We start from the raw sequence: 16,813 nt of genomic DNA on the forward strand, positions 1-16,813 counted from the left end.
GCCCCCCGCACGGCGGCGCTGGCCCGGGGTGGGCGGCGGGAGCGCCCGGGAGGGGGAGCGGGCCGAAGGCGAGGCGGGAGCGGAGCGCCTAGCTCTTGCCCACACACCTGTGCCTCACATGTGGTTACGCTTATTACTCTCGGGAATAAACCTCGCCAGTTAAGCCTGCAAACGGCAGGTAATTAGATTAGATGGCGCGAGTGTGCTCGGGACCCGTCTGCGTCCCTGCCCCCCGGAGGCACAGAGCTGAACGCCTCGGGGTGACCCCGGCTGTGAGAATCTGGGCTCCCCACTGCCGGCTGCCACCCCTTGATAACCTAGCGGGTGCCGGGGTCACGCTTACCTCGAAAGCCTCAAAACCACGTAGCCAGAAAAAAATGACAGATCATGAAGTACAGTAGGATTTGGAAGATGTGGTGATACGGCCTGAAAACAATAACTTACAAAATAAAAATGGACGCGGAAAGATACTATAATGGGAGCTAGACCAAATCTAGTCTTTTAAAGCCCTTTGTAAGTTTACATCAGGATATTGTGTGTTACGTTCCACTGCCGTGCGCTGGGTTTTTCTCTAACAGAAGTCTCTTTTTTTTTTTTTTTTTTTAATTATTGGTACATTTTAGGTTTAGATAATGACCACATTTGAACTGTACATGATATATCTTAATCCATTTTTTCCTAATCCCCTACCCTCCCTTTAACCCTTCTTCCCTTCCTTATTTACAGCAGCTTTGTTTCCATTTTTTCAGTCTTTTTTTTTTCCTCCCTGTCCCCTTTCCATTTGAACATTTTCTTCCTATTTTACAGTATCTATTACACATTTTGGTCCTTATTTACACTTTCAGTTTCTCACACTAGAGAAACAATATTGTACTTACATAGGTGTGTCCAATTTATTTCACTTAAGAATATGGTCTCAAGGTGCATCCATTTACCTAGAAGTGTCTCAAGATTATTCTTTATTGTTCAGTATGCCATTTTATACAGTGGAGTTCTAACAGGAATCTTGAGTGTGGCCTGTGTAGTATTTCTACAAAGACAAGAAATTAAGCAGAAAACAGGAAGGATAGTTTGAAATAGGACACAGATAGGAGTTACCTCTACCTTAAACACTTGCAGTTGAAACTTAGTAAGGATAAGGTAAGAATCCTAGATCTGCCTTGCATGGAAAATGTTTCTTGGCCAAAATGATCAGAGTACATAATTTGTATTTCTTCCCCCCAAAATCTATGGTGACCATAGTCTTGGTATATTGAAATATGACGGTGATACCACGTTAAATTTCATCCGTTGACGTTTTCTTGGCTATAGCAAATGCAGCCCACAGATGTACACGTGTAACTTCAGGAAAAGTTTCACAAAGAGTATTTAACCTAACTATGTGGGGTGCAGTTTAATATTTTTATTCGTTGCATTTTCCCAAAAATTATGGTCATAACTTTAGAAATTAATTTCGTGATCCATCATTTGAAGATTACTCAAGGGTAAATAAGGAGTTAAAGTTTATGAAAGAGTTCCAGAGCCAGTTCCAGCAGTCCGGAGTCTAAGATAGGAGGAACTGCAAGTGCAAGGCCAAAACTGGCCTAGATTACGTAGTGAGACTGTCATACACACACACACACAAAAGGGATTTGAAACCAATTGCCTGATCATGCAACAGCCTGGAAAAATTGTGCATTTGTTTAAAATAACATTCTGAAATGTGTGTTTAGATCATTCATTCTGGCTGAGAACTGGGGCAGTGTTGCCCTTCTTCGCTGCCATTTTATCATTTTCACAGTGTTTAGCAGAGAGTAAGTATCCAAAACTTTACTGGATTAATAGAGAAAAGTAAAATGACTCTAGAGATAACTATGTAGTAAAAATGCCTACTTCAATTTCTGGGGTAAAATGAGTTTGGTGTAGAACTGTATGGAGAGAGAAAGGGGCATAGAGGTGAAATAAATAGTCTAAGTATGGGCTTGGAGTGGATTTCCTTTTTTAAAAATTTTAATGATTTAATACCTTTACTCTGCATATGTACATGTATTCCTGTACAGATGCTCAATAAAAGATGTCATTTGCTTGTCTTTATAATATATGGAAAAGTCTACAGGTTCTTGTTCTCATGTATCTTTCCATGTCAGTAGCTGTGTTGTACCCTGCAGACCAGCGGATTAGTATTCTCTATCTACTGTCCAGTAGAGCAGATCAAACTCCCTTCTCACCTCAGAGATGAGGATTTCAGGCAAGTAAGAGACCCCTTCTACCCTAGACCCCATGTGTCATAGGCAGCATTTCTTTCTGCCCGGCTTGTCTTCTCTGCTGGACAGTAAATCAGCCCATAGTATTGTATTTTAAGGAAGCCTTTTAGACAGGGCTGACCTCTGATGTAAGCCAGTGTCCTGTAACTGATAATGTTTTTTAACTAGTTGAAGGTTATTGGTAGTATGTGGTTCGTCGCTGTCACTTCCTTACATAGTCTAGGAACATTCCTAGGAATGGAGGCATAACTACACTCTCATATCTTTTTGTCATTATTGCCCCTGCCCCTTCTATTCAGGAATCCTTTTAAGACATTTTTCCTTTAACAGCTCCCCAGTGAAATTTTTAATGTCACACATGATACTGTACATTTATATATGTTTTTGTGTCTTGTAGCCTTTTAGAGCATCACAAGTCAGGGTCTTTCCCACAGGGGGGCAAGTCCTGGTCCATCCATATCTCAATCCAGTGTAGATACCAGTCTCAGAATTCAGGACAGAATTACTGCTTTTGAACAGAGGAAGTAAGTCTTGGTTTTACTAATTTGTGCTGTTGCCAAGCCTGACTGAGTTTTGGTATAAAAAAATTAACCAGATTGACTGTGGGTGATAAAACAATGGAAAGGATCATTCTTCATAGTCAGTCTTTACCATTTGGGATTTCTGTTTACGTTCTTGAACCATAAAATGCATTTGGACCCAGAAGCCAAATGGGGTTGGTTTCTCTGCATTGAACATTGAAAAGTATACTTTCAGTTGACCATGGGTAGTACACGAAAGGTGGCACATTATAATCATTCTCTAGATTTCCCTGGCAATCTTGAATACAGGAAATTTTAAGCCTTGTTTATACAAAGCTACCGGAGTATTACCCTGTCTGGTGAAGGGTCAGGAAGCAATAACTTCTTCATGACCTCTTTCAGTCTTTTCTGTCTTTCTGTAAAAACATGAACTTTTAGTTTTGTGCCAGTTGTCTGGCAAGCTGAGTTATTTTATCCTGCACGCTTCGGTTCCAGGGAACAGAAAAACCAATTTAAGCAGAAAACAAACAAAAAAGATGTGTTTGAGGTAGGGATTCACTGACCTCCTGAATGACAGTTACTGACTTGCAGTGTTGGGTTCAGGGTTACAAATGAGGTCACCAGACCTCAGTCTCTTTTTGGCCCCACTTTCCTATAGCAGTTGCAGTCCCTAGTCTCCCAGCAAGGGGCTCCAGTAGAGCAGGAGCTCATCGTAGTTGGTCAGTCCAAGTCCAAAGGTGGTGTCTCATGGCCTGGCCTGGGTTGTGTTCTGCCACTGCGCCATTCACTGTGGCAGATGGTGTGTGGCTAGGCCAGGCCTGGACTATGTGTCTGTCCTCTGTCCAGGTCTTGGGGCTTCCAGGTGCTGCACAGGCCACCCCAGAACATGCAGAGTCAGTGCTTATTGGACAGGCAGTAACCCCCAACCCAACAGCCCCTGGCCCCCAGTGGTGCTCTTTCTTGGGCAGGGGTGTACGCTGGGTGCAGCAGGACACAGAGAACCTATGGAAGGGGATTCTTCTCTAGATGTGCAGGGATTCTCCTCCTTGCATTGTTCCCTCAACCATAGAGGTTGGGGAAGGCTGCACATACAGCCTTCCAAGGTACAACCTCCAAGGAAGTGGGAGGTTGGCCGATCATCTGAAGGCCCTCTGGTACCTCATACCAGGTTAACATGGCCACCCCAGCACAGACACAGGTCCCTCCCTTCCATGGTGGGAAGCAAGCTCAACTGCTCTCAGGCTCTGGTGATGGACTTGTTCCATTAGTTCAGCTTATTCTCCCAGACTATTCACAAGAGCTCCTGTCAAAACAGCAGATGTCTGCAGCTGCTGATGGCCCAGGGGAGTTTTCCTTTTCATTTGTTTCTACCCCAGCTCTCCAAAGGAATGTGCTCTGTTCATTCAGCAGTTGATTGCACACGTTTTTCTTGTTCGGCACTCTGATCAGAGCAGGAGTTGGGGTAGGGTCTGTGCAGCCTGTTTGGGTGCTGATGAAGCTCACCCGTTCTGTGGGCCCTTCTCTCTCCTGAGCACCAGGCCTCCCACTCCCGTGATTTTGCAGAATCGACTATAACAAAATCATGATCTTCCATGATTCCCATCTCCCTTCTCCTTTCTACTCATTTCTGTCCACTGAGGGTCCCATCTCAACCTTTTTAAGCAGGTAATCATGTGGAGAATTAACTGTTGGCCTTTGACTCCAGACCAGTCGTATTCTTGACTTACAGGATCTCCGAGAATTACTAAAAAACAAGTGGTTCTCAACCTCACAGTCCATGCGTGAAAGGAGAAAACAAAGAACAAGCCCTCACTGTTTGAAATGAGGAAACAAATGTGAACTGGTGTAAACAGTACAGTTAATTTTGAAATATTTTAAGCTATTTGAAGCAAATAGGGAATAAGGTCTCAGGATTCAGATAGTGGGACTTTTTTTTTAATCTAGTGGTTTGTAAATCAGTGCATGTGAAGAAGCAGGGAAACAAGATGGCTTCAGCACATCTTTGAAAAGTGATCTGTGCTGTTGGTAAATGACAGTGTGAGTGTCCCAAGGTGAAGTAAAGTGGCATCTCACCTTGGCTACCCGTGTTTGTGTTGACAGTGTAGGGTGCTGCTTCAGAAACATACTGTGCTGTGCTTTAGCAGACCCTGAGAACCAAGAATGTCACCAAGGACCAGTGCTTTGCATTGTGCTTCTTCCTTGGCTTTTTGTAACTCCGCCCTGTTTCGTTTTTAACCCCATGACTTACAATGACTTTTCCTTTCAGTCACCTCCAGGCCAGGTGACCGAGGCTGTGAAGGTAGCGATTGACCTGGGGTACCGCCACATCGACTGTGCCCAGGTGTACCAGAACGAGAAGGAGGTTGGGGTGGCTCTGCAGGAGAAGCTCAAGGAAGGAACGGTGAAGCGCCAGGAGCTCTTCATCGTCAGCAAGGTACCACTTTGCAGGGAGCCTGAGGAGTTTCATTCCTACTCATCCAGGGGCAACTCAGCTGAGGAGAGAGGACTACACTCCTCAACATGAAAACTGTTAGCACTGGCAAGCAGTTCTTCCAGATCCTGTTACTCAAGCCGCCAGAGTGCCCCACAGCTTATCTCCCTGTGTCTCTCTGTAGAGGGTCACAGTCCCTGGAATTCGGTTGGAGCCTGTAGAGTAGAGCCCCATGTTCCTGAGACTGAGGTTGTGGGTTGGCTCTTCCTTTCCTGCGAGTTTCTTTCTAAGATAGGACTTGGCTCCCATCTGCACACTGGGGCTCCACTGCTGGTCACCATTTGTGACCTGGAAATTCTTGTGAGACGATGAACCCAGGGTGGGAGGGTGAAGCTGGTTCCACATAGACCAGCTTGGTAGGAAAATAGCCCTGAGAAGTCATGTCAGGCGTCTAGAGCTGCCTTACTGAACTGCCCATTCCTGTGCCTTCTGTTTGGTCCTTGAGAACTTTCCTTGACCTGATCATCCTCCTTCCCTTGGGAAAGATAGGATCCACAGTGTGCACTGAAAACTCCCTCAAATCATTCATAGCGTTCAGCAAGATGGCTGGGTTGCTGTCTGATTCTCAGCCACGATGCAGCCTTTGCGTGGAAGGGATAAGATGTGCTCTCCCTGGTTTCAGCTGTGGTGCACGTTCCATGACAAGAGCCTGGTGAAAGGAGCCTTCCAGAAGACTCTGACTGACCTGCAGCTGGACTACCTGGACCTCTACCTTATCCACTGGCCGACAGGCTTCAAGGTAGGGGCCTGAGGCCCAGGCCACATCCCTGTGACTCAGCTGCAGCCTGGGGCTATTTTGAGCTCCCTTCTTAGCACCCCTTATGTGTGGTAGACTGTCGCTGCTGTTCATGGTGTGATCAGTAGAGCAGCAGCAATGGCATCCAGAACAGTGTGTTGGAAACCACAGTCTCAGGCCCCCGCCTGTCTGAGTCTGAACACAGGTGACCTGGCTGCACATTTCAGAGTGTGGGGAGCACTGCTCTTTTCACTGGGTGTTGCATGATTTAACTCTGTGACAGCACACATAACTGCTGTTCTCCCTGCTGTACACATCCATAAGGTCCAAACGGGCCTCACCCTCCTCACCACCAGGCACATGCACACACGTTCATACCTACCTTACATGTATGTTGATACCTACGTTCCACATGTGTACCCCATCTTGTATAAATATATATTCACAGCCTGGAGTTTTGTACACACTGAACTCTTAAGATCATTAAATCTTTTGTTTTCTTTCTCACCCCTGGCTTGGTTTTCTGCTTGGTTGGCCAAGTTGAAAGAATGGGAGTTTTATCCTATAGCTATTTTATTGCACTGTGGTAGGCATATTGGTCCCTGAAGGGACATGACTTCCATCATCAGTTTTCATGCTAACCCAGTAAGGGTTGACATGGTGGCAGTTTTATAGGCCAGTAGTCAGTCGGGCCTTGGGCCCCATAAGTCTTGGCCTTGAGTCCTTCCCCTGTCCACATGTTTCAGTGCATGGTGTGGTTAGTCTCAGTGACAAAGGTTGCCCAGATCTCTGTCTGAGAGTCTCTCAGCCCCAACCTGCTTGACTGAAGCAGCAGCAGGGGCCGGCAGGGCTTATCTACCCTCTTCCTTTCCATATTGGCTGCCAGATGTACCTCTTATGTCCTCTATAATCTTAGCCAACAGTGAAAGATTAAAATAATTTTTCTAAACAGAGCTCCCTGGCAACTCTATGAAAGGCTCGTAGTGATTGTTTTTTGTATCTGTTTTCTATTGTAATAACAGCATGGAGCTGACTATTTCCCATTGGATGCAACAGGCAATGTGATTCCCAGTGACACTGATTTTGTGGACACCTGGACGGTAAGTTGCTCTCCCCATTGCAGTATCGTCTCCTTTATTGCTGGTTTCCGGTCCGTGGAAGCATGTGAGGTGTGAGTCTGTGCTGCCATTCCTTACATTGTGTTTGCATTCTTAGTCTGTCACTGGATTTGCTCTCCTTGTCTTTGGAAAGCTAACCTGCCTTTCATCTTATATTTCTTAGCTTCTGAAAGTCCAGTTAGCTGGCCCTGAGTAGTGCTAAACTGTCTGCGACAAAGGATCCCTCTAGTCCTTGTCCGTTTGGGGTTCACATCAGCATTAAACACACGCACTTCTCTTTAGGCCATGGAAGAGCTGGTGGATCAAGGGCTGGTGAAAGCAATTGGCATCTCCAACTTCAACCATCTTCAGATCGAGAGGATCTTAAACAAACCTGGCTTAAAATATAAGCCAGCAGTTAACCAGGTAAACCTCCTGCCAGGGCGTCTGGGGTGATGCGTCCAGTTTGATTATCTGACCCTGGAAATGATTTCTGGTCTGTATCTCTCAGGGAGTGGCCAGTTGGCAGCTCCTGGGTATTGTCAGAGTCCTGGGTTCCGATTTATCCAGATGGGCACATGTGGGAGTTGCAGCTTGCCGGGGACAGCAAAGGTTTGCGCCTGGCCTTTGATGACATGGGCTTTGACAGATGAGCAGTGCACAACCCACAAGATCCTCTTCTGACAATTGATAAATGGCAAGGGCCAGAGAAAGCCTTTAGGGCAATGACCATGTTCCAATGACCATGGAACATCGGTAACATGATTATTGCTCTTAATGTTGAGGACACTAGCTAGGAAACATGGAAAGTTCTACGGCTTATCTGAGAAGTAGGACATTTTCTGTGTGGGGAAGAAAAGAATTTAGTGTGAAGAAACTGCCTGTGTCACACTGACCTGTGCCCACAGTGCCACCACCAGCCCCTCTGTTTGCATTTGCAGATCGAATGCCACCCATACCTAACTCAGGAGAAGCTGACCCAGTACTGCCACTCCAAAGGCATTGTGGTGACTGCTTACAGCCCCCTTGGGTCTCCTGACAGGCCCTGGTGAGCTTTCCATGGGGTTGTGTTCTCTACAGGGAAAGCTTCTGGCCTGGTCTGCACACCTTCCCCCAGGGGCTCTTGGGTTTCCTGGGAGTTTGGAGTTTTCAGCGGCAAATGCTGGCTTTTTCCCAAAGAGACGGCCCGCCAGTCATGGCCCATTTTCAAACCAGAAGGCTGGCCAGCCTCCTTGAGGGTGATGAAGGGTTGGGGCTGGGGTCACTGGCCCCCACTGGCCTTGCGTGGGGTGATGATGGTTCTTGAACTGAACCATCTTTCTGCTCTAGGGCCAAGCCAGAAGACCCTTCCATCCTAGAAGATCCCAGGATTAAGGCAATTGCAGACAAGTACAAGAAAACTACTGCCCAGGTATGGCCATTTCCGGGCACTTTGACTGTTGCTAGAATTCCCTGCACTCTTTGTGGTCCTCATTAGCAAGGAAGAAGAGAGGACTGGGTCCAGCAAGCCCTTTAGGTGTGGTTTGGTGTCCTGGAGTGTGTAGTAGAAAGGGCACGGCCTGGGACTTTAGAAGACTGCCATATTGTCTTGGAATAATAGTACCTGTTCCCACTGCCTTATGGACTGCCCAGGGTTCAGCGTGTATTTATCAATTTTTAAGGAAGCTTACCTCTGTACAAACAGAAGAGTTTTTATTACCAAATGTGGAGGAAATGTTCCCTTTTTCCCAAAGGGTAGTGTGCATCCCTAGGCAGTGAGTGAACTTGTACATGGAGACGGTGACTCAGAGCAGGACTCTGGTTGACTGTCTCGATGGGTGTGATCCGGACATGTCTAAGCCTCGCCTTTCTCACCCGTGCAGTTCTGGCCTGTCTGTCTGACTTGGGTTATAACTGTGCATGGTGAAGTGAGATGGTAATGCCAAGTGCCCGGCACATATACACACTCAGCGCCTCTCTGGCTCCACAGGTGCTGATCCGTTTCCCCATACAGAGAAATTTGGTGGTGATCCCCAAATCTGTGACACCAGCACGCATTGCTGAGAACTTCCAGGTAAGATCCCAGCTGGTAACCTGGCTTTCTGCGGTGGAAAAATAGTGAGACCTGATGGAGTTCCTCATCCTGTCCTGAATAGTCTCATCTATGGGACTTCCTGCCCCTTCCTGTCCTGTCTCAGACCAGTGAGCTGGTCTCAGTAAGCTGTGGTGAGCAAACCATAGACTTGAGACAGTGACTTCCTGATGGTGGAGTCCACGTGCTGGAGATAGGCCTGGTGGCTCAGTGGCCCCATGTTAAACACCCCCACATACACTTGCTGAGGTTCCTCAAGGACACGAAGTGTTTGCCCTGAGAACATATCATTCTCGGACAACACTGTGTGGATCTCCATTTGTTACTGGCTCTTTGACCTTGGGCAAGTTACTTAAATAATATCTATTTAGAGGGTTGTTGTGAAGATTCAATAAATTGATACACAGTGCAGTTTGCACAGTGCTTGGTACCATAGTGAATGCTCAGGAAACATTACTGTCCTGATGACAAGTCCATGGACTGCAAAGGCCCTTGCAGGGCACTTGTCTGACCCACCGCTTCTGCAAAGAGCCAGTGCAGTCAGAGGCAGAGCCTGGGCTTACATCGGGACATTAGGAATGGAATTCAGAGTGCACTCATGGTACCTCCTTTCCCTGGCATCAGTGAGAAAGCCAGCTGGGAGAGAGCTGCTCCCCAGGGATCCTGATGGCCTGTGAGCCTCTGTCCTCTCTGAGCAAAGCAGCTCTGCCTGGGGACTCTGTCCTCACTGAGCATAGCACAACCCTGGCTATAGGCTCCTTGGCACCAGCTGCACTCAGTCCCCAGCACACATTCTGGATGACCCCAGGCCCCTAGCATTTTGCCTTCTGGGATTGGCCAGATGCTGTAGCCGAAATTGTGCCACTTGTCACATGGGAGAGTAGCTATAGAGGAGAGGCCAGGAGATGGGGAGCTTATTGTTTCATAGAGGAGACAGTTTTCTTTCTATGTCTAAGTGTTTTAATTGTTCAAGAGAAAGCATCAAAACTGTGGGAAAGGTATACCCTCCTAGAGATAACATTTCAATATCATATTTCATTTTTTAAGGCATTAGAAAAGAAAAATGTAAATGACTAATCTCAAAACAATAACGCAGTCTTTTTTTTCATATCTCACTTGGAATTCCTTGCACATTTTCCCATGGTTGTATTCACAGAGTTCATAGCTAACTTCCATTCTGCACATTCTTTGATCATCTGAAGTTAAGGCTCCCCTTCTCTCTGGGTCTGTGTCCCAGCACCACTGCGCGCCCATGGCCCTGTCCACCTGCTGCCAACCTGCTGCGCCCATGCAGCCTGAGTTCTTCCGTGCAGTCTGTTGCCTTCATACGAGCGATTCTGCCTTCCCAGTCCACCTTTCTTGTTCTCTCTGCCAAAACCATATGTATCTTCTTAGGCCATCTCAAATACCATTTCCTCTCTGGCCCTGTCCTTTAATGCCCAGGTGGAACCTGTTTCTCATGCCTACAGATGCCCAAAGGCTTTGTTTCACATTTTATGCACTACATGATTAATGAATTATTCCCTGTATTACCGCTGGTGAAATACCTCTGTCCTCTGCTTCACGGTGAATGGAGGCAAAGACACATTTTGCCCATTACGTTGTTCTCTGGTGCTTACCAGAGTAGCTGTGGTCAATAGTAGGAAAAGAAATGAAGTGGAATACAGTGTCATTCTGCTTGGAAGTTCAGGAAGGGAAGAACTCTCTTAGATCTGGCCAAAATATCTGCTTTCTCTGGAGAGTAATGTAATAACCGTTCTCCAAGTCCATTTCACTTACTGTGCTCCTCCCTCAAGGCGACAGAAGCCATCTTATCTGGTTCATGCGCAACGTCCTGTCCTGGATTTTTATTGCAGAGCTTACTGTATTTTTTTGTTTGTTCATTTAAGGTCTTTGACTTTGAGCTGAGCAGTGAGGACATGGCAACCTTACTCAGCTACAACAGGAACTGGAGGGTCTGTGCCTTGGTGAGGTGAGTGAGTGAGTCCTGGTGTGTTGAGTGACCAATTCCCAGATCACCAAATGCAGTCTCTGCAGGCCTTGGTGACCAGTCATCTCTTCACAGCACCCCTAACTTTTGTACATTACCTTGCTTTCCGATCCCCACATAGCAGGAAACTGTAAACCTGGATCACGTGAACAGCACAGAGCCTGGGGGAAATGTCAAGAGAGATGCTTTAGGTGTCTCCTCCTACCCAAGGGCATTGTGGACCTGTCTAAGTTACTTTTCTCTTGTTGCTGAGATAAAATACCCAACACCCAAAGTTAAAAGAGGAAAGGTTTATTTCGCTCCCAGTTTATAGAGGTTCCAGTTCATAACTGGCTGGCTCCAAGGCAGGGCAGCACATGGCAGAGGAGCAACAGTTCATAGCAGCAGAAGACAGCAGAAGCAACAAGAGGGAGATAAGCCTCTTTCTGTCCCTTATATTGTATCTAGTCTACTGGGATTAGAATGGTGCCAATCCAGTCAGTGGACTGATCCAGCAGTCACCCACCCTTAATCCCAGCACAGCATCATGAATCAGTCACTCTAGATTCAGCCACCTCCAAAAAAGCCGCATTTAAAACTGCATGAGGCTTTGGAGGAACACCTAGACACAAACCATAACAGCCCAACCTGACACATTTTGGGCATTGATTTCCAAATGTTAGTGGCTTTTCTAAATCCAGATGGGCCTGCCTCACATTCCTGGAAGAATTTACACTTAACTCTTTGTCTGAATGACTCTTTTAAGAGGTATTTATCAGGAAGACCGAGGTGGTGGGCTCAAGAGAGTCCCAGCGCTGCCACTAAGAAGACCTGTGACTCTGAGAAAGCCACTCAGAATCCCTGAGCATCTCCCACTTCATCTGCCCTGCTTCCTTATAATCTCTCTGGGGCGAGGTTAGACTGTGCAGGAGATAACTAATAGAGTAGATTTTTTTTCTTTTCCTGACAATTTAATGACAAAGCTTAAAAGTTACTCTTTGCTTTTAAGAAGCAGCTTTTCATTTAGCAGTGGAGGCAGGCTTCTACCCTCGTTCTGTCCTCGTTCTTGTCTGAACTGCTCCTCTGCCTCCTTTAGTTCTTCTCATAGGTAGGCTTTGGAAGGTAGGAGGCTGGGTAGAGTCTCACCGTGCATTCTCCAGCTTGGGGTTCCCACCGTGGTGGCATCAGGCGTGTGTGCAATTTGCGTGTTAGATACTAACATGTGAATAAAGCAGGTGCTGTGAGCCTCACACAGGTCGCAGATCCTAAACAAGCCACACACAGCCATCCTGGGGAGCCCCCAACCAGGGCCCTCTCTGATGTCCCTGTATGTCTCATGTCCTTTCAACCTGAAAGACATGTGTGGACCTAGTGGCGGGGAGAGTGAGAGAATTCAGTCAGTGGCTGGCTTGACTCTGCTCCTTTAGAGCCTGCCTCATTCATTTCCATCTTCTTCCCCTCCCACTGCTGGTGTGGAGTATTGAAGTCCTCAGCGCTGACCAGCCATAGTGCTTTTCTAATAGGTCCTTCATATCCTGATACTTCTTCCCAGCCTCCAGGGTATTCTAGGAACAGCCCTCCAGTTATCCTGCACACTGGACTTGTAGAGTAGGTATGGGTCGGGGTTGGTGAAGGAGAAGAGGCTGGTCCTGATGCTCACAAGTCTCCCAGGAAGTGTTTTCAAGCTGTCCAGCCCTGCGATTGTCAATATTGCTACCCCTGAGCCTGAGTGCTGGTGACAGTGTTATATTCCTCAGATAGGCAAAAAAATAAAAAAAGGAAGAAAGAAAAAGTAAGCCCTGGGGAGCTTGGGAGTGATTCTGAATGTTTGAGTGAGTTATGTACTCCGCACCGCGTTCTCCCTGGGCCCTTCACACTCTGCTTGGCCGGTCTTTCCCGTGTTTGTCATTTTGTTTCCAGCACAAGCCACTGGCCCACCAGAGATGGGAGTGTGAGCCTACGCACCTGGACTTTTAACTTCCATGTTTCCTTAGTAGATCTCAGCCACTGCATCGGGCTCACTGCACCACCACACTCCCGCTGATTGCCCCCTCTCCTCCCTTTCCGGGGAGTAGGTGCTGTTTTACCTACTCTTTGTTCTTCTGTCTCACACAGCCTTTTAATGCTTCCCTTGTATTATTATCTCTTTATTCTTTTCACCGCCTTACTGTTTCAGACAGTAAGTTGCTATGTGGTCCTCCCAGGTGGACTTGAGCTACTACCAGGAAGCAGGAACTGAGTCTTGCCGTGGTGCCAGCCCCAGTGCTGGGCACACAGGGAGGCTATGACCCTCACATGTGCTGCTTGACAACAGCTGCTGCTGCCCCTAACTGCAGACTGTGATCTGAAGACTCAAAACTGGCTAGAGATTTTCTCTCCAAGCCATCTATTTTTACCGGTAGACATTTACCCAGTTGTGTGTGTTGGATATTTGTAAGAGTCAAGACCTCTTGCCTGAAAAGCAAATGTATTCTCTTCTCTCCCGACAGCTGTGCCACCCACAAGGATTACCCCTTCCATGCAGAGTTCTGAAGCTGTGGGAGCTTGCTGTTCCTCAAGTGACTGGCACCTGTTTTTCCTGCCTCATTTGTCCTTGCGAGTGTCGTGTGGCCCGTGTCCCTTGGCAATGGGCAGCAATGTAGAGACAGCACCGAAGGCCTGTTAACCTGACGCCGGTATGAAAAGCAGTATCTGTAGATGAGGTGTCTTTTCTTGGCCTTTCATCTTGCCCAGCTGGGGGAGATATTACCTGAGTTACCCTTTTCTGACCAAAGAGAAGCAACTTCTATTCTACAAAGTCAAAATATTGTTACTAACAGCTAAGTTTTGACCCCTTATAACTCTAATCCTATTAGCCAAACTTCTCTTTGCCTCGAATAAAAAGTGTTTTTGTGAACTTGGTGTCATCCCATTTTGTTCTTTGAAGGAGTAAACCACCTTCCGTCTCACTCCCAGCTTCATTCCCTGGGTGCCCAGAGCAGGGTAGTGAGGTATCCAGCAAGAATGAGGACTCGGCTCCTTTGCTTGCGCTGGGACCCTTCATCCGCGCTTTACCATTCCGCTTCAGGGCAGTGAGTCTCATCCTGGCCGCACACTGCCTCACCTGGGGGATCTCTGGATGCTGGTGCTGGCTGCACCTCGCCCCTGCAGACTGAACAAACCTGGCTGGGTGATGGCCCAGGGCATCTAAGTTTACAAGCTCTCCAGGTGATCCTCATGTGCAGCCAGGGCTGAGAACCTCAGCTTTAGGACTGGGCCAGGATATAAATCCATTTTTTTATTCATCAGGGTACTGGTTTGGTCTTCCTCCTGTGAAAGCCAAAGTCAGATGTTTATTAAATTGCTGTACCCGAGAGAAACTGCGTTCATGAAGCGCATTGTCTACCCAAGAGGGAAGAAAAGCACAAGTAAATGGCATCTAGTTGGAGAAGGACGAATGCTCTGTGTAAGGTTCGAGAGTAAAATCTTTAAGGCCTAAATGCTGTTGCTTATTTCTGTTATCAGTGTTTCCTTATCCAGGATTAATTTGTCAAAGGCCAAGAAGCAGGTAGAATATATAAATATAGTATTAACTTGAAATTTCACAAAGTCAGGTTGCTTTAGCAATTGGATGATTATAAAACCTGATAAAGTCACATTAACTCTCTTGTGGACTACTGATGTTTTAAGATGTACCCCCCAAAATGGGTAATTGGGCAGCAGTGGTTGCTGCGCCTCATGCAGGGAAGGAGAGGGCCAACCTAAGGAGCTGGGGTCAAGTGAGGTGGAGGACTCAGCCCCACCTGTACAGGATGCCCCTCCCCACCTGGCAGCCTTTTGCCTGATCCCCTCTCCTAGCATCTGCCCATCAAGGTGCGGGAGTGGGCAGGTGCCCCCTTGTTCCAAGTTAAACTAACTGTAAGCCTTAAGTCACTAAGAGCAGACTGACAGATGTGTCAAATCAGCTAACTAAACCCAGCCTCTATTTCTCCAAGTAGTTAACAGTTGGCTTTAAAAGGCTTTGGAAATACTTGGAAGCCATCGCCAGTAACCTTTCGTGTTTTTTTTTTCTTTTTTTTTTGTTTTGTTTTTATGGGGTTTGAGATGCTTCCTGGCTAAGCAGGTGCTCTACTATTGAGCTATATGCCCAGACCTAGAAAGAGTTTTAAAATCACTGACCTGCTTTCTAGATCCCTGCTTAAAATAGACTACTGTAGCAGGACAATTTAGAAGTAAATGCAGGAGCACGAATGAGATAAAAGGCAAGTTTGTGCAAAGTTCCCCCCTTGTTTTCTAGTAGATACCTTCAGGGTCTAAGACTGTCACTTGGAAGGAGCCCTGTCACAAAGGACCAAGAATGGCTGGTTCTGCATTTTGAAGCCCAAAGCAGTACATTGGTGATCAGTGACTTGGGCTCAGGGGTCCATTGCTTGTTGGAAAGTGGAGTGTGGGAAGTGGCAGATTGAGACTTGGGGCTCAGTGGGACCAGCTCCTTTCCACTAACAATTCATCAAAGAATCAGATGGATAGATCAAAATGACCCCATTTTACTCAACGGAGATCCCCTTTCCTCTGTGTAACTAAAACCCCTACACCTTCCTGGGTAGGTTCCAGTCCAGCCTCAGGATTTTGGTGGATTTGCCATAAGGGACCAAATGACCATCCAGAGGCTAAATCGATGAAAGATGTAGAGTGATAGTGCTACCCCATCTTTGAGGAGCTTTGCCTTTGTATAGTTGGGAGCACAACATATATTCATGAAACAGGGTTTTCTCCAGTATCTAAGCCAATGGAGTAAAGTTGTTAATAAGATAATGAGACCAACTGGAGAAAATGCAACTAAATTTTATTAAATTACATGGACAAATAGGAGGTGCATTAGAAAACCTCACAAGCAATGCTTAGATGGACTTGATTTCAAACAGCATGTTTTCTCAATCCAATATCCTTCACGTTGATACAATTCCATGAACTTCCTTCCATATCTTTGCCATGTTCTATGAGAACAGAACATATGAGCCTATTATGGTGTTTGTGGTTGGCTCCTGGGATGGCGCTCAGCCAGGAGATGCATAATCAGTGTTTATCCGACCCAAAAAGGTTTTCGTACATTCTTTGGAGATCCATGGTGTTCTAGGATCCACCCCCCTAATTCACACTGTTTCTAATTGTGCTCCAAGGTAAGGTCTTGGTATTTGGGGTTCTGGAAGGAACTTGCCTTTTCTTCCCATCCTGGGGTTTGGCTACAGAGAAATAGAAGGTGTTGATGACCTTTCAGGTCTTCTCCCAGCCCAACCTCCCAGCATAGACTTAGTTTTCTGTATCATTTCAAGAACAGTACCTGAGCACAGAGTAAACACAATAATGTCAGCATAAGAATGAGGAGCTTTTCTATAGCAACTGTAAAACCCCCTGTGGTGGATTGACAACTGAAGGTCAACTTGTAAGACCCAGCTGAACTGAACCAACGTGATGCTGGGTGTGGGAGGCCCACCTGAGGATTGTTACCAACAGAATAAAAAGAGAACTGGAGAAGAGGAGAGGCTGTAAGGAGCTGCTGGTTTTCCTGGAGGAGCTTGTCATGCTGGCTTTCCTAATATGAACTTGGCTTTTCTTATTATCTAAGGAGTGTGGGACCTTACTGTCCCTGAGAATGGCTATGGTTCACTTTGGGGGAGCTCTGGTCCTCACTTTGAGCATTGCTTT

At 46.6% G+C, this 16,813-nt stretch overlaps 1 protein-coding gene across 1 annotated transcript in view; it reads left to right on the forward strand.

The window, feature by feature from the left end:
* LOC102003846 (aldose reductase) overlaps positions 1-14,024 on the forward strand; it is a 14,368-nt gene extending 344 nt beyond the window's left edge. Inside the window, exons 2-10 of the mRNA XM_005377536.2 lie at positions 5,031-5,198; positions 5,878-5,994; positions 7,014-7,091; positions 7,392-7,514; positions 8,030-8,136; positions 8,418-8,499; positions 9,058-9,141; positions 11,049-11,131; positions 13,618-14,024. Of these exons, the coding sequence (XP_005377593.1) occupies positions 5,031-5,198; positions 5,878-5,994; positions 7,014-7,091; positions 7,392-7,514; positions 8,030-8,136; positions 8,418-8,499; positions 9,058-9,141; positions 11,049-11,131; positions 13,618-13,660 (885 nt within the window). The 3' untranslated portion in view covers positions 13,661-14,024. The remainder of the gene's footprint in view (positions 1-5,030; positions 5,199-5,877; positions 5,995-7,013; positions 7,092-7,391; positions 7,515-8,029; positions 8,137-8,417; positions 8,500-9,057; positions 9,142-11,048; positions 11,132-13,617) is intronic.
* Positions 14,025-16,813: the final 2,789 nt, after the last annotated feature.

Source organism: Chinchilla lanigera, unplaced genomic scaffold (genome assembly GCF_000276665.1).
Source record: "Chinchilla lanigera isolate Chin_1 unplaced genomic scaffold, ChiLan1.0 scaffold00009, whole genome shotgun sequence".
Classification (NCBI taxonomy): domain Eukaryota; kingdom Metazoa; phylum Chordata; class Mammalia; order Rodentia; family Chinchillidae; genus Chinchilla; species Chinchilla lanigera.